The sequence below is a fragment of the Diorhabda sublineata genome, chromosome X, assembly GCF_026230105.1.
Source record: "Diorhabda sublineata isolate icDioSubl1.1 chromosome X, icDioSubl1.1, whole genome shotgun sequence".
Lineage (NCBI taxonomy): Eukaryota > Metazoa > Arthropoda > Insecta > Coleoptera > Chrysomelidae > Diorhabda > Diorhabda sublineata.
Window position 1 is genome coordinate 36,144,170 of NC_079485.1, and position 23,790 is coordinate 36,167,959.

The 23,790-nt window shown below is 30.1% G+C and overlaps 1 protein-coding gene across 1 annotated transcript in view; it reads right to left on the reverse strand.

The window, feature by feature from the left end:
* Positions 1-23,790, reverse strand: part of LOC130450883 (lachesin-like) — a 369,262-nt gene that overhangs the window by 163,827 nt on the left and 181,645 nt on the right. The window contains exon 3 of the mRNA XM_056789587.1: positions 15,123-15,229. Within this exon, the coding sequence (XP_056645565.1) occupies positions 15,123-15,229 (107 nt within the window). The remainder of the gene's footprint in view (positions 1-15,122; positions 15,230-23,790) is intronic.

The window sequence follows — 23,790 nt, forward strand, 5'->3', positions numbered from 1 at the left end:
GTAAACGGGTGTAACTTTTACCGTAACCGGAATCCCATAAAAAATAAATTCTGTGAGAAAAAAAATTAACTGGTGTCATAAGTGTATGTAGTGATAGTTTTTTCATGATATTGAATAATGTAGATGGTTACGTACCAATCCTCATTGGATGAGAAAATTTCACACCCTATATCCAAAACAAATTACTGTATAGACTAAAATATAGGTGGACAAGCTAATTGGTTCCCTTTTCTAATGAAGGAAACTCAAATTATTCGATGTATTCAAATTTATTAGTGAATAGTCTTATACCTAAGTTCCCAATCGAAATAGGTATTTTTAATTGCCTTTTAATTAAAACAAGTTATTGAAACTTTCCGACAATAAGGACTTCTCAACTCATTATGTCGTCATTTGTGTCAATAGATATTGTGTTTTCCAAAATATGAATTGGACTTTGTCGAATGGTACTCGCGATCATCCCTTATGAATCCATACGACTATTTTCTGTGGATTCATTCCAAGTATATTGGTCACAAAAAAACATGTCTAATTCATAGGAAGGACTACCACATAAAAATGAAAAAGTTTGACCCCCTTTATAACATGTCATATATATCTAGAAGTTTGTCTTCAGTTGCTTGAGGTTTTCTGCAGTGTAATTCTAAAAAATCTTCTACTTTAGTAGTTTCGTTTTCATTAATGTGTTATGTTATGAGAGGACTGTTAAGAACTAAATTATTGAAGATCATTCAAATTAAGCTAACTTATCTAATCACAGCCATCCTAACGTTATATCCAATTTCAAAAACAACATTTTATTTCAGGAAAAACGACGACGATGTGATTAGTATCATGAAATCGGCAATATTACAAACCCTTATAAGCCGAGATTAGGAAGGTGCGATGCTTCAAACTCGTTAACAACTATAATCTACTAGAAATGCGAACGAGTTTTTTCTGGTTTCCCTCCAAGTATTCCACTTTACATGCAATATTAGTATTGCAACTTCACTTATATCAGAGACTATGTCGCATGGAGGAGAATCAAGATCAAATTACTCCACAATTTCGACGGAAGCCACAAACGCAATTGGATTCTCGTTATTAAACATAATTTTTAATAGTTCAATAATGGGAACTAAATCAATACGTGCATTAAACATGTAACTATTATCTATGATGCATGCCTCTATGGTATGTCCCGAGGCATACAATGAGATTGACAAAAATGGAAACTAGAACAAAGCTATTTGGAAAATAATATTCATAGAAAGATGTGTAATTACATTATAAATCATTAAAATATGGATTTAATAGTTACAACAGAGAGTATGGTAATAACTCAGATTTGTTAAGACTTATTTGAACATATAAAAATTCAGTATTCCCTCTAATGTTCTATCTATCGTGTCTCTCAGCAATTTGATCAGTGGTAGTGGCAAGCCCACCGCTTCATCCCCGCTCCTGGTCGTTCCCAATTTGGCTAGTTTGTCTGTCATTTGATTCCCTTCTACATTGCTGTGTCCAGGTATCCAGCAGTGTCTAACCTTTCGGTCACGAATCCATGACAGGGATTCGCGACGGCTCACCACTGACCTAGATCTCACTGCCGTAGACGATAGTGATCTCAGAGCCGCTTGGCTATCCGTATAGATTCTGTTGGCTCGCACCATTTCATATCAGCATCGGATTAGTTCCGCGGCTCGTTCTATTGCCCGTAGCTCGGCCTGCAGTATGTTGCAGCCATTTATAAGCCTCAAGGATTTCCTTATTCCCAAAACTTCAGAGTATACTCCCGCTTCCGTCCGTTCGTCCTTTATGGACCCGTCCATAAAGATAGAGTTACTTACTGTTCCTGTATTCTCTTCTCAGTCCTCTCTCGTTGGTATGAGGATGTTCAGGTCTATATCAAAAGTCAGTCTGGCGGTAGTGTAGTCGGTATATTATAGTTTGATGAAATGTTTATTTTCTAGATTCTTTTTCAAGTGGGTCCTAGAAAAAATATACTGTTCGACATGTGTGGATTGTCCATATCTCACTCAAATTTCATCCTCTTGCGATATGGCTATCATATCTACAATATACTATTAGAAAATACTATTGTAAACACTAGTCGCTAATAATCAGTTTGGTTTTCAATAAAAACTATGGCATTGTTCATAAAATTATATGAAAACTCTTTAACGAAAACAAAATTGTATATAAAATATTAAAGGTCTTCCAATCCATGGAAAAACAATGTATGGAGACAATGAATGTTTTGATATGGCATTGTACGTTAAAATAACGCATAAAAAAGTAGATAGATAAACAGATTTAGTAATAAGATAAAACTAGCTTTTACTCAAGTAGCAATCTCTTTTGACTTCATGTTCACAGATCCACCCTTAGGGTTCATGAAAATCAATAGTTTGTTGGATAATAATAATTAGTTTGGAAAGTGCATATTTTATAGTAGCACCAGTAGTGAGGAAAATTTTAATGCTGGTTCAAAATTAATCATTAAAATATCGCACTTCATCGAAATAGGCGAAGTTTATAAATATCAACAAGCGAACTACAATTCAACTCAAGCAAGATGTATATATATTGAAAAGCAACGGTACTAATTTTTGTCCTTCTACACTATGTTCATTCTAAAATTCACCACTCTTGAAATTTTATAATTACCAATACATTGCAATATGTCCCAGGAGATGTGAATTTATGTTTTTGGTGAGAAATGTTTGATAGTCAAGAGGTCTTCAACCCTGTAATTACTAACATCCCTAAAATTCCAATCACAGAATGCAACAATTCAACTAATTACTTGAAAGCCTCGTGCATTATATAAACACCACGTCTAAAATTCTTACGTATTTTTAATTAATTTTTTTTATGCCAATTGAGTCAACTCCACTTGAGTTCTATCTATATGCACCTCCTGCTCAGCGGGAGCAGGAGGTGCATATAGATATACTTTTGAATACAGTTGATGTACTAATCAGGGAATCTGTGAATAGATTGAGTAGATCGGCATGACGAAAGTCGTTTACTCCAAAACGACCTGATAGACTTTCAACAAAATGGTGGAGCGACACACTATGCTGCACCTATGTGTGATTGACGGAATATTACTTTTTCCAGTAGGTAAATAGAAAGAGCAGTGGCAAAAGAAACCAAAATTTTGTGATTTAAACAGACTTTGTTCACTGACGCTCGAACAACGACGAATCATTAATATATAATTATACCTATCTGTATTTCCACTCTCACCAAAAAAATCTCGAACAGTCCACAACATTTCAAGAAGTTCTGTGGACGAAACCAGTATATTTTTAAAAGCACGTACAGTATTCTAGAGTTTACTTTAAATATTGAGGAATGATCTCGGTTGTTCTCTAATATTGTGGAGTGTTCTAGAAATATCTGCAGGACGAAACTTCCATCCCTTCTATCTGTAAAAGGTGGTGACCAACCATATTTTAATATAAATATTTAAAAATATATGATTTATAATACCAACAGGGGTAGTTCATTTCAGATTTAGAAATAGTAGTTGCTTGGGAACAACATATAACTGTTAAGTAAGTTCATCCTTGGAACAAAAATTAACGTGTCATGGAGAATTTCCAATATATTCGTGTTTTATAGTTAATAGGATAGTTAATAATTAACTTTTAAAATGATAACAGTTATATTAATATAAAATAATTCTGCTGAATATCTATGGATAATTCACATTTATGTGATATAGACATTACAATAATTACAATAATGAAAAGGTAGCCCACTGAGATATTCAATTTGAGCATAGAAGAACAGTTTTCTCCTTGTCATATAATTGCAAACTTCGAGTATGAAAACAGTAAAAACACTACCATCTCATGTAAATTATTTAGAATTTACCTATTACTAACAAATATTATTTTTATTGATTGACTGATTTATTTGAGAGCAAACTGTGCATTACTTTGAAATGATCGAAAATAATGGAAATGAAGCAATCAGCGAGAATCAGGTTTATGTAGATGCAATATAACTACAAAATAAGAACAGCTGCATGTCGAACTAATAAGTAACTAGTAAGTAAAGCCTACTGCCTATATAGACTGTTAATATTGAGACGGAAACAGAAATTAATGATGATTCGGATCATCTAGTAGTGATGAATTCACGGCTAAATTATTTTCTGTTCCTGCTAGAGACTACTCTTAAAAGCGAGGCTTAAAATAAGAAAACTTAGAGAAGTCTTCATGCAAAGTCATCGCGAACAATGTTTTGTTCAAATCTTGGATTCCTTGTAGCTTTAAGAAATATACTGGCTAAGAAATCAATTGAGTATGTGAAATTTGTAATGAAATTCGGGTATGTTTTTTAAGAAACATCTACTTTCATTATCTTGTATCTCTGAAAAATATTCAGGGTGTACAAGAAACCTTTAAAAGAACAGCCTGTATATTATTCCATTTTGGAATTCTACAAAAAATTGGAAGCTTGTTTTATATGAAAATTATATGTCTAAACTCAATAGCTTACGAGATGGACATTTGAGAAATGACTTTCCCAACATTAACAGTCTATTGAGGTCAAATATTGCGTCAGAAACACAAACGACTCGCGTTCCTATCTTAGTTTTTAATTTTTTAACCAAAATAAACAGAATAGGTAACCGATAGAATAGATTTTAATTAACAGATTTTCCTGTTGTCAGTTGTCAATATATGAATAGTATTTAAATTGTCTACAAATTGCAATTTATAGGGAATATATCCAGTTTTACAAATTCTGAATAGTGATAGTTCGAGTATAGTTTGTGTTTTCTTGGTTATCGACAAATATATGGTGTTGTAAATTGTTTTTCAAACAAATCCCAAAAATCCAAATAAAAATCCAAAGATTGAATCAATTAATTGCTTTTTTTTTTAAAAGTCTCAGATGCAGTTAATTGATTATGAAAAGTAATATTGGACAGTCTTTGGACCTTTCGAAACAATAATAATGATTATAGTAATAATAAATTCTATCTTAGTATTCAGTTCTCTGTTTCCATAATAGTTATCTACATAATATTTTGAAACTTATTTACTGATCATATAATGTCGCTTATAATTTTTCAACTCCTGAAAATTTCGAATAAATAAAAAATATATTCCCGGAATGGATCTTGTATACCTCATATCATTTAAAAGTGCTTAGAATTTGAAGCTGTTAGTAGTAAAATCCCAAATACATCATGAATAAACTCAGATAAAAACGTATTGATGTAATTTGATTGATCAATTTCTTACACATAATCTCCTAAAGCTCTGCTTCATATAGTAATAAGGCAATTAATAATATAATAATGTTTTTTTGCTTGATCTATTCAATACTCTAAATCCTCATCACATTGCCACTGGTTTAGAATCACGGTGGTTTAACAGATAACTAGTAAGCCGAACGGACCTAGCTCGAGGCTTATAATCTAATAATATCAGTCCGTTATCAAGCACCCTCTAAAACTCAATACTCAGGGTCTTCCCTCTTCGCACAATCAATGGGAATGTAAAAATTATCATGTCGACATTGTCCTCTGTTTATTTTCCTAATTTTCAATATCTTTAGATTCGAAATTCTCTTATTTAGACCAAAGGAAATTATATATAATAACGAAGTAATGATAAGATATGTTTTAATAAGTGTTAATTTTAACATGTTCATGTCAAATATAAAAAAAACAGCTTGAACATCTCAATTTTTTTTATTTATCTCAATATCTAATTGTGGTATTTCTATCAACACTATCAGGTGACAGCCACACCTTAGATGTTTTCAAAAGCAAAAGGTCTCGTGTGAAAATTTTCAAATATTTTGAAAATTGAATTAGAAGAGTTTGTTACCATTACAACTATTTGATACATGCATCTAAACATTCCCCAGCGAACGCTAAGTGGCGCCATCCTGACTTCCAACTACGAACCACTGGTCAGCTAGAAATCTAACGTAGTCGCCGATAATATCGATTACGATGGATCGAAGAATTAGCCAGGAAAATGATTCCCATAGTAACCAGAATCAATATTTCTATTAACGTCAATTTGAATATTGAATTTTGAATTCTATGAGTTTAAAGTTCTTACAAGCATTAACAATATCAAAAAACACCGGAAATCTCAATTAATTATTTCATTATTGTTATATATTTATACATATTTCTTATATTGTATTTGACCATAATTTCAGGCGTAGACGATGAATACATAAGTATTCGAAAGCTCGGAAAATATAAGATTTCCGGTGATTTTTAATATTTTTAAAGCTTGTAAAAATTTTTTTAAACTCATAGAATTCAAAATTCAATATTCAAATTGACGTTGATAGAAATATTAATTAATTGAAATTTATAATTTTCATTAATTTTTTATTGGATAGATTTTGAATGACGTTCAATTTTTATAAGTTAGATAACGATAAGTTTTAGTGAATGATGTTCAATATTGATTGGTAAAGTTATGGATAACATTAAATTTTAATAGGTTAGGTCGTTATAAATGTAGTTGAATATTCATTGGCTAGAATATAAATGACAATAAATTTTATAGGTTAGCTCGTTATAAGTGAAGCTGATATTTATAGGTCAGTTGAGGTTATTTGGTTGTTAATGGCGTTGAATTTTCAAAGAATTGGTTTTTTCAAAATCTAAAAGATATGCATAAATTACACTAAGGTTATTTAAATAAATTTTCTTATTAATGCATTGATCATTTCGGGCAATATATGTTGTTTCTAAAAATAAACGTTTTTTGTAGTTTTTTTCAGTTGTCAAAACATTAGCAGATTCATAATTCATATTGTGTCTTTCGTGATAGACATGAGTCGCTAATGAACATTTATCAGGATATAATCTGCAATCACTCTTGTGATTAGTTATCCGACTGATCAGTGACCTTTTCGACTGACCAATGTACTTTTTTTCACAATTTAAACAAGGTATTTCATATATTATGTTAGGCAATTTATTGATTGGTGTTTTATCTTTTATTTTAGTAAACATTATTTTGATATTCATGATGAAGGTGATCTATAGATCAATATAAATAAGTAAATTGTCAGTGTCAATATCATATTTTGATAAAGACTTAAAGAAAGGTCGAAACGTCAAAATTTATCTTCCTTTTATAAACTATAAAAAAACTAATTTTTAAACAGAAGAGACCTAATATCAAGAACATTTAGATACATTTATATATATATATATATATATATATATATATATATATATATATAATACCTGCAAATGTAGAGGAAATTCATAACCATAATATTTGTAAATATAATGACAATTAAAAGAATTGTCTTGTGTTTACAATTTGTTGATTTCCAGATTGTTTTTGTTAGCCGGGAAAAGGCTTCAGTGAAGTCATGCTCCTTATACCGATATATTTGATTCATTTTAGTCTGAATGAATCGTAAAAACAACAAAAGAAAGCTTCCCTGCAGGTAAGTAAAAGTTGTTTGTTTTTGTGATGGTTTCTACAGCGTACGCTCGCAAAAATCACTAGAGGGTTAGGCCAAATTAAATAATGAAAATGCAACCTAACTAGAGTGAAGGTTTTCAAACAGTAATGTTGAACTTACATGATAAATATTAGCTTTTCACGGGGTGGTTCAAGAGATACAAAAAATTTCTAAATGAATTTTTCAATCGAATCACACAATTCTAGCAAGTTAGATGATTGGAAACTCTTATTTGTAATAACACCAGACATGTCATAAACCATTATAATATGGGATATAAACTAAAACAAAATATTATATGAATCAAAATTTAAAAGAGTTTTGTTTATAGAATGTCTCGTATAGCGATCTTTTGGAGGTGCAACTTCTGATTTTTTGGAATATATTTTTTATTTCGAATAGATAACTATCACTAAAGATATAAAGAGGGAGTAATGATAGGAGATCAGCAATTGAGATTGAGAAGTTGGGCCGAATATTTCGATAATTTAGAGAAATAAAACGTAAATATGGCAAATAAAAAATAATGAAAATGGAAGAGGATAATAAGAAACAAACTGGTACCAGGTCGGTTAATATCAAAGAGGCTTTAGGAAGGGGCGAAACATGGTGGACTAGATTTTCACCTCAAAAACCTATGGAGCAATATTCAAAATCAAAATCTAGAACTACATCTACTGCTCGTAGATTATAAGCGTTAAAGTTGTGGGTGCCTCAAAAAACTTATAAGAATTGTAAAACTGATTCGGGATAGAACTGAAATCAAAGTATTGTGGGTAGGAAGGCTATAAGAAAATCTTTTAAAACTAATATTGGAAGAATTTTTATGCATCTTACTTTGAAGGCGGATCTTTTATTTTAGTAACCATGCATTAGATATTAGAGATTTGACAGTAAGATATCTTAAATTAAAGATTTCGGGAAATTTGGTAGTAACTGATTATAAAATCAGTATGGTAAAGGTGCATAAATAGGTGAGGTTGTATTGTCAAAATTATTATATAGAATTTAGGCTCCTTAATAAAATATTGGATTCGAAATTTCAAGGACTCTATTTTTTACCTATTCCATTAAATTAATCTTAGTTTTACGTGGGTGGTATGAATGATTATTAATATATTTTCAATTTGTTTCTAATACCAGTTGATTGAATTTCATTCTCTTCGATTCTAATAAGGACTCAAGAGAAGGTAAAATAATCTCTCTTTCCATAGTAAAATTGTATATTATGATTTAATTAAAATAGTGATTTCATCATATGAGAGGGATAAAGTTAAATCATCCATATTATTTTTGATGAAGAATAGTTTGAATGGCAAAACAGATATAACATAAAACAAAGTCCAAAATATAATCCACTACGTAATCTGCTATTACAGAAGAAGAACCTATTGGTGTTCCAAAGATTTGTTGGTAATTTTTGTTATTATAAGAACAATATTTTTATTAAAAATTGTTTTATTAATTCTAGAAGAGATTCTTTATTAAATTTGCTGTTTGACTTATATCACTCCAATTGTGTTGTAGAGGTGCTGGACATATATTTAAGTGAACATCAATAAAAAGAGATATTGCATCTAAAACTAAGTGAATATAAGTATGTGATATAGCATATCATAAAAAATATCATTGATTGTTAAAGACTCCTTGTTGTAATATTCATTGTTGTAGTTATAAATTTTTGTGAAAATTTCAGTCAATATGAATATATGTAAATAGTATGACAAAAACAAATTGTTGAATTCAAATTCCCAGTATATTTTAATACGATTGAATGTGAAAAAGGTAGAAAATGTGTCATATGTTTCCAGTCGAATAAATCTTAAGTATCTACTGTGTTCCCCCTTTTCAGCGATCTTTTGAACGGCCGTTTTCACATAAATGACGTTATTGTTATGAAAATCCTACGACTTGTCACTATCCAGTGGATTTACATTTCCAGCTACCATCGTGTGAACACTTCCCTTATATTACTTGTGTCTTATTCTGACGCTTAATTACGTTTATATTTGTGCTTTCACGACATATACAATAGAAAGTAAAACATAATTTCACATTTCACCCTTTAAAATAAATTACAAATTACACACACACACACACACACGTAACTCACAGAATGCAAAACGAGACGGAAGTCTTGAATACGAAGCAGGAATATCTAAGCCATATTATGAGAAACTCAACTAAACATCTAAAACTAAATAAACCATTAGTCCACAAATAAATACAATTATAGTGTCATCTTTATTGAGGTAAAAACTCCAAAGGTAAACAACATTCATATATATTTTCGCTGAATTTCTATTTGTGTTTGATTTTGGTTTCATAGACACACTTTTGCAACGTTTCAAACGAATAAAAGTAAATTCAAATTTCTACCAATACTTGCAATATTGATAAATAATATCCAATCATACGATTCCATTCAACTGGAACGATAAAAAATTTTGTTTATTTAGCAGAAACCAAACACAGTTTCAGCAGCTATGACTTTGAATAAAGGTATTAACATTTTGTCAACCCAACTTATCAAAAATATTTCATTGTATTGTTTCTATTTTTGTTGCTCTATATCTAGGTGGCATTTATAAAGTATCTCTCTAATGGTATAAAAATTTAAATTATTCATATTGAATATTTAGACAGACATTCTACGCTGGACTTGGAATTATATATTTTAATGCTAATACAATAGCCATATCTGATTCAGAAAAGAGAACGATCTGTTTCTTTAAAACGTTGCCCGATTTATTTTATTTATAGACAGTAGATATCACGTCGTAAAGGAAAGAGTGTGGAAATCCTTCAGGTGATCCATCGCAAATTTGGTCCAAATATTTTTCTCAAAAGGTATCATTATTTTATTCTGTATTCATTGTTCGCTTTTCCAATCTTCAGAGCTTCTGATTATGACTATTTACAAGTAACGTTCTCTACTAAAATCAGGTGTACCTTATCTTATAATGAAAATAACCATTATTTTAGTACCCAGTAGATGTATGTATAAATGGAGCAGACTATTATTAGAAAAAAAAAACGAGATTTGGAGGTTACGAAAAATATAGTATGAACGAATACGACTAAGAATTTATTCTATCAGTTTAATTTAATTTTATGGCTAATAACTCTTTGCACTTTCAAACAAGTATTGCTGTATCAACACCCATTTTTTGGATAGTAAGTGTAGGCAAAGGATAATCATTTAATAGGTAATTTATTTCTTTACGCAACATTCCAACATTTTTCAATATATTTCATAGTGATATAAGAAACTCAAAATTTCACCAAATTAACTAACTTAACGTACAACTTACTTCTTATACCTACGCCTAAGTTGACAATAATCGACATTATGCCACAAAAATAAATTCAAGGCAAGAAATTCGATGTTCTGGCAATAGAAAACATTGGTTCAAAAACTATGTTACGCGTATATCTTAATATGGGGATGCACCGGTCCTGTTGGAAACTTAGTTGATGCTCTAATAGAATATTGTCATGTTCCAATGTGACAGTAATCTTTGGGTCAGTAACATCTCCTAATAGATTGAAATAAGTAGTTCCACCGAGATTTCCGTTGATAAATTATGCGATTCTCCAAAATGCCGACCCATAATTTGAAAAAATTTATGATTCTATTTTATAAAATTATTCTGTAACTCTGAATAATTGATATTTGCCATTGAAATTTGACAATTAAGAATAATAAAATTTGATTATATATATCGGTTTCGACCTTTCTTTAAGTCTTTATCAAAACACCGACAATTTGCTCACTTATATTGATCTATAGATCACCCTCAACATGAATATCAAAATAAGGATAGAATCAACTTAGAACTTTGTTCCAATAGGATAAATCAATTTTTTTATTGCTTCCCACATCTCAAATATATAGCGGTAACCAATTAAATTTATTAGAATTTACAAAATAGAGCTATAAATTTTACTTAAATTATTTAGATCTTTTTTATCATTTAATGATTGGATAGTATTAAATAAATTCTATGAATTTTCAAACTTATAGGATTCAAAATTCAATATTCAAATTGTCGTTGAAGGAAATATTGATTAATTGAAATATTGATTCTTGTTTCTATAGGAATTTTTATTAATTTTTAATTGGTTAGATTATGAATGACGTTGAATTTTCCTTAAGTCTTTATCATCAGATAATAAAGACTTTAAGAGAAGTCGGAACGTGAAATTTTATCTATCTTTTAAAAATTATTAAAAAAAATAATTATGAAACAGAAGAGACCTAAAATCAAGAACACTTAGAAACATAAACAGATAAAAAGGTCTACCAAATAAGAAATTAAAAAATAGAAATACATCAACCTTAGAAAATGAAACTAGGGGTATGAATATATTTTATTTTCAAATTCGTTTTCAGAGTGGCAATTATTTTATCTTTCCTTTTAGTAGTTTCGAAGAAAGATATTTTATAAATCACAGTATCTTGTAATTGAGCATAAAAAGTTGAAAAAGTAACCTTGTTCTCTGTTTTTGTAGAAGATTCGGAATTTGGATTCGATTTCATTCTTTGAAAGTAGAGATCTGCCTTCAACTTCTATTTAGCTTCAGCTACATTTATTTGTGATCAGATTCGGTAAACTCTTCAACTAATTCAAGGTCACATTTATAATATAAATTACTTATATATTCTTCATTCATGTCCATTTAACAAAATCAATAAACGCACAACTTCAACTTGCACAACTAATTTTATAATAATACTACTTATAATAATTGCGACAAGAAATGGTGCTGCGAATAATAAATAAACAATAATCTAAAGAATGCTATACTTGTCTTTTTTTATATTTAGTTCATAGTTATAAACTAGTTGAGGTAAATTATATTCTCTCTAATAATAGTTCTCGCCTCATTATTATATTTATTTATTCATTTTGTTCCATATTGGATGTGACAAAATTTATCGTTGTGTAATACCTATGACTTCACTTTCATTTATTAAAATGAATGAAAAATCTTTTTTTTATAGCCTAAACCTCACTATTTACATCAGAAAATAGTTAAATGGCCTCATAAACGTGATATCAGTCGACCTTCCTTTCTATTCAAGTTTCTAGGGATTACGTCTGCCTAAGTTGTCCCAAGTTTTGTTCAAAGTTATCATTTTAACGGTGAATTCTATATTGAGAATGCAGTTTATAGGAAAAAAAGATATGATTGGGATTTGAATTTGTGAATGAATGTTATCACGAAAACGAAATTTCTCAAAAAAATTGTTCTTCTCTTCTTCAAAAAAAAAAATTTTTTTTGCTAATTTTCTAGACGTTTTTTATTAGGAATAAGATATATACTTTTAAGATATTCAAAAATCAAGGAAAAAAGTGCTTTTATTAAAAAGTATTAAATTATTTTGTGAAGCAGAAACTTTTATAATAGAATTCAGAAATATGAAAGAAAAAGCCTTGAAATATATTGCAGCGATGAAGAAGGAACGTGCGGTTTGCAACTGTAATTTAACTGTCATAATTTTTTGCCAGAAGTAAGCTGAAGAAATATTATACAGGGTGATGAAACGAATTTATTAATATCTGTCAATCAGGGTTTTGAGGAAGTTTTACCACTTATTGAAAACAGCCACAAGCACGGCAGTATAATATACAATAGAATAAGCAGTCCGGAAGTTTTCGGTGTAATATGTACAAGAATAAACAATAATGTAAAATTGGGAATTTATTGAACCATGAGAAAAGAATGGTAAGAGTATAAAAGAACTTCTTCCTTCCTCCACCGAACAAAACTTCAAACAAAATCTATTCGTAATGTAGTGGAATTAATAAATATTCATATTATATTACATTAAATATTTATTTTCCTGTTGTTGGTTTCAACCGGTTCTGATATTTCTGACAATATTTTGTTGAAGGAAAGAACAATGATATATGGATGATTCTTTAATACCAGACAGATATGGCATACGGCACATGATTGATTTGTCTGTAGACATCAGATTTGAATCAATTCAATTCCATGTAGATACAGAAATCACAAACGCTTTTGGAAAACTTTTTTTTTTACTTAATTCTCTTTGTCTATGCAGTTTTTTTCCTCAGATTACTTTTTTAATATGTCAGTCGATCTATTTAGTGGTGGAGAAGTTGGAAACTTTTGTCAGTATAAAGGAACTTGTTTCAATTGAACAATCATTTATATCTTGCCTTTTTTGTGTGATTCCATTCAAGTGTAAAATATGTCTCATCTGTAATGCTGACTTTTTATATCACAGTCAATTGGAACAAGTCGAAAGATATCCCAAGAAAAATTGATTGCCAATAAACTTTATTTTTTGCCGCATCTCGGCAACGATTAATCTGAGTATGGTTACACTATATAACAAAGAGCTATTTTAATAATAAATATAGTATTTCTACCTTAACCTACACAACATTTTGAATAACAGATTAAAAATAAAATTTTTAATAATATTGAATAACATATTCTTAGAAAAAAAATTTTTGAAAATAATGTTATAATGAAATAATCAACTGTATTGTAACGAAAATCAACTAAAGAAAGTTAAGATGCAATCAATGGGTGGGTTTTGCAGGCTATTCAATACATCATCTCAATTCAATGCCTGGGAAATTTTTTATTAAAATATTGCACCACAGCTCTACTTTTAATTTCTCTCTACTACACTTTTTGTGTGACAGAAAAAAATCACATATTAAGGAAACAGCGTTATGTTTTATTGTATAGTTGTAGCAGTCAGATATTGAAAAAAATTGTTTGTTCATCATTTTGTCTGAATATTACTTTAAATCCCATTTAAATGAAGTGGGGAAGTGGGAAGGTGGTCACCATTCATATGCGGGGCACATTCGTACAGTTACGGATAAACTAAACGGCACACAAACACGCATTTGCTGATGTGCATAGACACACGGGCCACCATGTTGCTAGTCGCACCACGGTGTATTAGCTGACGAGACAACATGTTTTCGAGTAAATTTTTAACTAAGTTTATTGAAATAGATGAAGAAACTGATGATCGTAGTATCAATTATAACTTAAGTGTGATACCAATGAGTATTAAAGATAATTGTTATGTTTTGGGAGAGTTTGAAAAACAGTCTTCTGTTGTTTATCACGATGAATAAGTTCTTAGTCATTATTCGGTTACAGAAATGTTAATATCTTATCTTCGGAAGAAACCGGGATTATCATGGTCATTGTTTTTTCCTGATATTGAAGACATACATACCCTACATATCAGCGATGTCACCATGATCTTCGGTTGTGGAATGAGGATTGAGATATGAAAGATGTCAGTATGTGTGACGTTGATTGGTATATAGATTGTTCTCAATAAGTATTCCCACATCGGAGCCGAAAAGCACTTATTCTGGCCATTTGCCCCAAAGTTCAATTATTTTTCTGTGACCCAATGAGAGAATTCTCGCAAGAATGTGATTTTTTTAAGACTTATGCTCTTCTAATTTTTTCACCGTTCGATATTATCAATATGCCTATTTATGGAGATAATTATCTATATGCCCTGAAACATTTATTTTCCAGCACAACTGTGTCAAAAATATCTCCGTAGGTACAAATTCTGTAATTGAAAATTCGTCTTATTATCTTGAAAATTTAGATGAAATTATGAAAATTTTGAGTTTGCTGACCTTATATGTTCCTAAATTTTTGACAGAACACGCAAATCTCACATTTCTGCCTGCAGCGACGGTGATATTCTCGATAACGTCTGTGAACTCCGGCTCTTCAGTAATCACTGAAACAACAGAAATGTTAGATTATTACAGATAGCACGAGGAGTAATTTGATTAATTACAATTATGTTCTAGTTAATTTTAAACAGTTGAATTTAAAAGCGAAAATATCTTTGGAAATGACAATATTCAAGTTGAAAAACTTGTGAATAAGATACATTTTACTGAAAATATTGACAGAAGTTTATGATTTTATTTTATTAGAAATAATATTGTGCACACTTTCAGTTGCTGATCAAATCTTTTAGAAAATTCTTTTCGCATAGATAACACATGTAGATTGATATTTGGGTATGTTGTGCAATCCGAATTCTTTCCATAACGACAGATCGCCAAGCTTTTTGCGTTCGTTTATAAGTGAAATGTTATAGAAAAATTTATGCCAAAATTCTAACAAGTCCTTAAAAAAACCACTGTGTTTTCTTGCTCAGTTGATTGAAGTTTCAAAATGCCATTTTTAAACATCCTTTTCCAAATACCAGCAATCTGCAGCAATTTAAGTACGTAAATATTGAGGGTGAAACAGCTCGACTTTCTTTCCAGAAAAACAGAGCTGTAAAAACGGGTCAGATAAAGCACAGATACAAAATTCTGTTGCTCATCTTCAATTAAACAAAACTTCCGTGTTCGTTGATTATTAGAAATGAAAGATGAAAATTTCCATTTTTGAATTGACATGAAGCTTTTGATATGAGCTTTGGATAATAAATGTAGGAAAACATGTCTGCGGTTAATGAAAGAGTAGTCTAGTTCTAATTTGAATTTAATAGGAAAATACAAAATTGAAATTCATAAAATTTAACTGATCATTATCTGTACTCTCAATAATTGAAGTATTGAATGACAAAACTAGAGCTGTAGTGGAATAATAAAGAGCACTCCGCAGTAAAAATAAAATATCGGATTCTAATCATGGAAATACAGTCTATGGTGTTTGTTCATGCTAGTTAATGCATGGCAAACCGAATTCGCCAGCAATCTGAAATACGAACCAATTGACTGATTCACATAATACAGCTGTATCACTACACGGATTGTTGATATTCGACAATACCATTATATATGGCTCAGTTGGTAACATTAATAGCAATTAATTGCTTATATATTTCATTATGTTTGTGCAGAGATTGAGTTATTCACTTTTTCTTAGAAGAGCGGAACTTTATCACGATTTAGATTTGTATAAATCTGCATTATCAATACCTATTTATTTCTATAGATGAAGACTAACAATTAGTAATAAAGATAAAATGTATATTGTTATTATTATTATTATTATCATTATTATTATTATTATCATTATTATTATTATTATTATTATTATTATTATTATTATTATTATCATCATTATCATTATTATCATTATTATTATTATTATTATTATATATAAAATACAAAATATATGTATTGTCCATCCAATTGTATGATTGATAGTATTTTTACAAATAGATCTCTTGACTTTGTAGTGAATATTATACCATCATTTAAAAACGAGTTCCGTGATATGACAATTTGGTTTTGGAATGAGAAACCCATTCGTATTTAGTTGGATATACTTATGGAACAAAAGCTATTAAAGTATTATCACAGCCTGGTAAATAATTTGTTCACTTCTTATTGAGTAATAATACTGCGAAATAAGAGTGAATTATGTCTCTCGACCAGCACTTGTGTCGATTTAGGGGAAAAAAGTTCTGTTGAGAGTTTTTTCTTAGCTGTATCTTGAAACGTATTCCTTGTTTGTTAGGTTGGTACAAATTGTTTATTTTAATACTTGCGTTCTAGTCATATAAATAAAGGTTGATACAGAATACAGATATTGTTTTGCTTACTTTTGAATAGCAACCCAAATAGAATTATTTATAAAGATGAAGGAATCAACATTACTATTGAAGAGAAAACAAAAATTATTGAAGAAAACATGGTTAAGAAAGAAGAATTTGAACAATAACAAAACATGAAGACAAAAATGAGGATTAAAGAGGACAACATCAATAGAGAATTTTGAAAGGAATTCATAGAAGAAATAGGAAATTGGGGAAATCAACAATTAGAATTGAGACAAAATGTGGAAAAAAAAATTAAAGGTTTGACGTCCAACAGTATAGATGAATAGACAAGAAATAGACTTTAAAACAACGAAGAGAAAATCAGGATAGAATTGAATAGAAGGATAGCGAGTCAACAAAAGGATATAGAAGAGCTGGGAAAGAACATTGATATTGAAATGAGAGCACTGACGGGAATAGTTTAAGAAGAACATATTAAAATGGGTAGAGAAATAGAAAAATAAATCAACAATGAGGTGAAGTACTCAATACTAAAGAAGAAACGAGAAACAGAAAAATGAACACAATATATTGTTTCGGGCGGTTGTAGTAACAATAATTTTGACAGGTATAAGGCCATCAGTCCATTTATTTTAACAATAATAGTGGAAAAAATAGAGAAAATAGGAATATTCAGTATCAAAGAAATGCTGATGACGATATTAACCAAGAAGTTAATCATAATAGACGAATTTACCATAAGCGCACTGTTAGTCAAAAATGCAAGACAACAGAAAATCAACAAGAAGTTGAGTCTGCATAACAAAATGAAGCCCTACCGAAAGTAACTCAAGTGGATTTTCATTAAATTATGATGTTTGACGGAATCTGTATAGCTACGTCCATTCTCATGAATTTCTTGAAGTAGAAGACTTGGACCAATACAACGCGAATTAAATAATTTTGAAGGTGTAGCTTTTAGGTTATTGTTGGATAGTGATTCAGAGACATCATTAATCAAACACTCATTAATCAAGAAAATAAATCTGGAAGAAAATATCAACAAAGTTGAAAGAATAAATTTGATAGGCATCAACGACAAAAAACTATGTGAGAGTAATAAAGCAATAGTAACTGATATAAAAGTGAAGGAGACTATTATTGCAACACAATTACTCATAACAAGTCACCTGAGTTAAGATGTTTCACTTTGCATTGACGAACTCGAGAAAAACAAAATATATAATATATGAATAATGTATATACATAAAAAAGTATTAGTAATGAATAAATGAAAATATTGGAAGAAACAAGCGACAGTAACGACGAAAAAATGATGAGATTAAAAACGTAATTGCGGACTGTTAGAAGAGTAAAAGAGATGTTTGAAATTTATTTAAACATTATTATGAATTAATTAATGATGAGCCAAGAATTGTCAAGCATCATATCAGTAAAAAATTTATTAGGAACAAAGGCATCAGTCTATTCTAAATTAGACCTATACATAGTTTTTGGTTAATTCCATTACATGAAGAGAGGAGATAATATTGTGGTTTCCATGTATATGGGGAGATAATAAATTTAGAGTTACACCTTTTGGAATACAATCAGCCACTTTAGCATTAGTGAAAGCTTGCAATAAATTAAAAAGAGAATATGAACATTTTGTTTTACACAACGTAGAAGATATTTTGATATACTCAGAGGACGACGAAATACTCGAAAACCATATCAAACAAGTATTAGATGCATTATTCAGGGAAGGATTGAAATTAAACATAAAAGAAGTGTCAGTTTTACAAAAGAGAAGTAACCTATCTTGGCTATAAATTGGATCAAAGTGGTATTAGTATAGATCCGGATAGAACAAAATCATAGGAGTATAAACGACTACCAATTCAAACACCGTAAGAGGATTTCTGGGTATGTTAAATTATTTTTAAAGATTAATAACAAATTAATCCGTGAAAGAGATTCCTCTTGTGGAACTTTTGAAAAAAGAAATGTGAAATGTAAATGGGAAGAGATATAAGAGAAAGCCCTTATGATGATTAAAGAAGAATTCACAAAGAATGCGACGATGATCATCCAGATTCCTCAAAAATTTGTAATTCAGGTGGATAAATCAAGACAAAGATTCCCAGGTGTTTTATCACAAGAACAGAACTGGATAGAATTTCCAGTGTCATTTGTTTGACGACTAACTTTTTGTTAGTCTGAAAAGAATTAGAATGTTAATGAACTTGAATTGGGAAATATAATCCTCTGCGTGAAAAAATTAGGATATATCCTATTTGGCAATGAATTTATTATACATACAGATAACCAAGTATTAACGATAATCCTAAAAAATAAGTACAATAATGCAAGAATACATAGAATACATTACTTTTATCAAAGTATTCATTTGAAATTGAATTACCAGGAGTAATGAATATAGTAGCAGATGCAATCACGAGAATGAATGGTAATAAAATCAAAGATATAAAATCCTACAAAGTAGATCTAAATTAAATGAAAACTACAAACAATAAAAAATGATCAAAGAAATTTTTCACAGGTCGAAAATGAAAATCACTAGAAAAAATGGATGGATGGACAGAGAATGCTGTGAATAGTTATTAATTGATACACCCAATAACTGAGAAAGTGAGAGAAATATTTCACGTTTCGCAGTTATACGGACTCCTATAATTTCTATTCACGAAGATGTATTGATATCTAGTTAGATTAGACCAGTTCCATGCATAAACAAAATATTGCGTTACCATAGCAACAAACAATAACTTATTAGAAGTGTCAGTGTAAAGTTTGACGTCAAAAAAGTAAAACAGAGTTACGCAATAAATTAAAAGAAGAATGAATGAGACTTGGGTACATTTCTACGATCCAGAAACGAAGCAACAATCGATGGAATGGCGTTACTCTGGTTCTCCAAGACCTAAGAAGTTTCGTGTCCAAAATTCTGCTGGAAAAGTTCTTGCTTCAGTTTTTTAGAATTGCCATGGAGTAATTATGATTGATTTTTTTGATAAGGGTAGAACAATAACTGGAGATTAATATTCGACATTACTGACCACTCTACGGGGAAACATTAAAGAGAAAAAACGCGGAAAGCTATCCGAAGGTGTTTTGTTTTTGCAGGACAACGCTCCTGCATACAAATCCCATGTTGCCATGCAAAAAATTCGTGATTTATGGTTTGAATTACTGGAACACCCCCCTTATTCAGATTTGGCTCCGTCCGACTATCATCTCTTTCCTCAACTGAAAAAAAGTTTAAAAGGTCGTAAATTTTCTTCCAACGAGGAGGTAATAAAAGCTGTGGAGGTCTGATTTGCAGAGCAAGAAGAAACATTTTTTTAAAGGTCTAGAGACGTTGCAGGTTCGCTGTGATAAATGTATCCAATTAAGAGGAGAATATGTTGAGTAATAAAATATTTTGACATTCATATGTTGTTTGGTTCTATTGTAGTTTAAGAATTTTTCAATAAATCCTCGTAGCTCAATTTTTTAATTAATTCAATTTTACTGAATTTTGGTTAATAAGTTTTATTTCGTCAATTGTTTAATTTAGTGATAGGGGAATTTTTCGCAATTTTTGCACACATATAGGAAATGTAGTAGTGAAACGATAGCATACTAAAAATAGAAGAATTCTTTATATATTTATATAATTGGTTTCAGCGTAATTAATAGAGTCAGAAATTTCAGAAATTTTATGATGAAGGTATCAACATTTTTAAAACTTTTAAAATAACATAGTCATATATAACCCATAAATTGATGCTGAATCTCACAATGTCAATTTTATAACATTATAGTGTATGTGAAAAAACCGACATCGTGAAAGTTTATAATTAGAAAAAGTGACTATCGTTGGAAAGGAATATAAAAAATGAGAAAAACAAGGTTATAGTAAGCTACTAAAAATAAATAAGAAATTCTGAGAAAATCAAAACGGAAAGTTTCAAAACGTGAATAAAATCCGAAAATGTACATACTGCTTAAGATTAAATGAATGAAAGTTATCATCGTAAATATGAACTTTCTTTATATTGGATCGTCACGATAATTGGATTAGTGTAATCAGACATAAATAGGATATAAATTTTTAATACATAACTTTACGAATTGTCATTATTTACTGTATATTTGTCAAAATTTAATTCTTTTTTTCAGAATTTGTCATCAATGCATCACAAAAATTTATAATAAATCTCTTTAATATTTGATCTAGATCAGTATCTTTGATTCAACACAACTGTTTGGGATAATTATTCGAAATTTTATCATAAACTTTTACACATCATTATGAAACCTAGAGAGAGAGTTTCTTCATGTTAGGTATTTGATAATTATGACGTTTTGATGAACTGTCAGTGTACAGTGAACAGTAATTGAACGTTTAATTTCGAATTTATGTGATTGTTAGTGTTGCAAAATGCCAGATACTTATTCAAATTTAGAATATGCAAATATGGTGTTTGTTTATGGTTTCTGTAATGGAAATGCTACAGCTGCTGCTCAAGAATATCGTCAACATTTTCAACACCAAATATATCCTGATAAAAACGTATTTATTAGAGTGCTTAATAAATTGTGCGAGACTGGTAAGCTTCCCAGTGCTAATATATCATCTGAACGCGCTACTCGACAAGGTTTGGTAGAAGTAAAAAATATTCTGCATCTAGTAGAAGAAGATGCAACATCTAGCTCACAGAGAATTGCCACTCAATTGGGAATTCCACAAAAAAGAGTGATAAACACACTCCACGAACAAAGCTTATATCCTTATCACGTACAGAGCGTACAGCACCTACAACCAAAGGATTACGCTAACCGTATGGAGATTTTTGTCGATGGATAAATAATAATCATCTTATATCGAGTATAATCTTTACGGATGTAGCTACATTTACTCGTGATGGCATTAATAATACTCGTAACTGTCATGCATGGTCGGACGAAAATCCCCACGCAACAGTCGAAAGCAATTTTCAACATTGGTTTTCTGTAAACGTGTGGTGTGGTATTGTTGACAGTTATTTAATTGGCCCTTTCATTTTGGAGAATCTTCTCACGGGAGACAATTACCTAAATTTTTTACAAAATGAAGTACAAGGCCTACTAGAGGATGTTCCTGTAAATATTAGAATGCAGATGTACTATCAGCACGATGGAGCTTCTGCACATGTCGCTCGTCAGGTCAAGCAATATTTGGACGAACGTTTTCCAGGGCGTTGGATTGGTCGTGGAGGTCCCATTAATTGGCCTGCAAGATCTCCAGACCTCACACCACTAAATTTTTGTTTATGGGGCTGGATGAGAAATGAAGTCTACAAAATAAAAGTGAACACACGGGTTGCACTAATTAGACAAATTGAGAATACTGCAGCCCATATTGAAGAAGAAAGAAATGAATCAATTGGGGTGAATATTTGATATTAAGATTCTTATATATACCTTCTTCATTTTTGCATGTGGATTAAAGAAGTCGTTTCCATATCTATCTTAAACTATTCAACGTTAAGCCGTTCATTTCTTATTTCGAAACATCATAGTTATATTTTTTCAACTCTATTCGCTTAGTTATTGTTTATGATTTCTGAATTCATTGAAAATTACTTTAAGATTACTTTTTAAAATTATCGTTCCCACCCGTTTAAAGCTTTGCTTTCTTTTGTTCGTTTTTTTGTCATTTGTTGAATTGCGAATTTCCTTAATAGAAAATTGATATTTTAGGAAAGGCAAAATTTCTATCGAAGAAATGTGTTCGTATGATGATTATTTCTAAATTCAGTGGTGTTCACCTGTCCAAAAATAACAATTTTTCCTATCAACAATAGAGACTGGTAGCTATACAGAAAAGGTGATATATACAACGGTAGAAGGAAAATTATGACGGATAACAATTTGATATTTCAATTTCTGCTATCGTGGAAACAGAAATTGTGCTAATTTAAGAATCAAATTATTCTTCATAGTTATTGGAATGTTAAAAACTGTTAGGAACTTAAAATTCGAATTTGAATTCGTGATATTGGCACTTTTTTCAGTGGAAATAAATGCTACATATATATTTTATAACTGACAAAAATGAAAAAATAGTATAAGATTTCAATAACTTTTGTTTAAGCGTGAGATGAATTTGAAATTCAGTAAACAAATAGCTTGGATGATAATTGAAGAAAAAGTCTATTCGATAATTTGAAAACTAGACATTCGTAGTGACTTTGGAAAAGCAATTTCCCACTATTATTGAATATTTTGATAACTAGATATTTATAGTGACATAAGAAAAGCTTCAATGTTTTACACATCGAATCTCTTTTTTTATAAATCTATATTCGTACGGTGTAATTCTCGTAATTTTTATGCTATTCATTACAATTTAATCTTATATTGTTAATTATAGTGACATTTATTTTTGAATCCTTTTTTTTATTGGCTACTTTCACTTCATCATTTGCATATGCCTATAGAGTTTAAAACTATTATGTGAACAATTTGCATTATTCCAGCCCAGTGAAAATGCATCGCAGATGACAATAATTCTCTATTCCCAGGTAAAGCCACAAATTGCAATACTGGCGACATACGCTCAACGGAACATTAAAAAGCGTGTTCAATAATATTAAAATTATTCCGTTATTTCCCTCTCATTACTCACTCTACTTTATAAATGTGCCCAAGTTCATTGTGGCCATAAGTGCCATTAAACTGAGAGTCATATACGAGCGAAATTATATTTCTTGCACGATTAGTTACCCTACCACTCATTAGATACC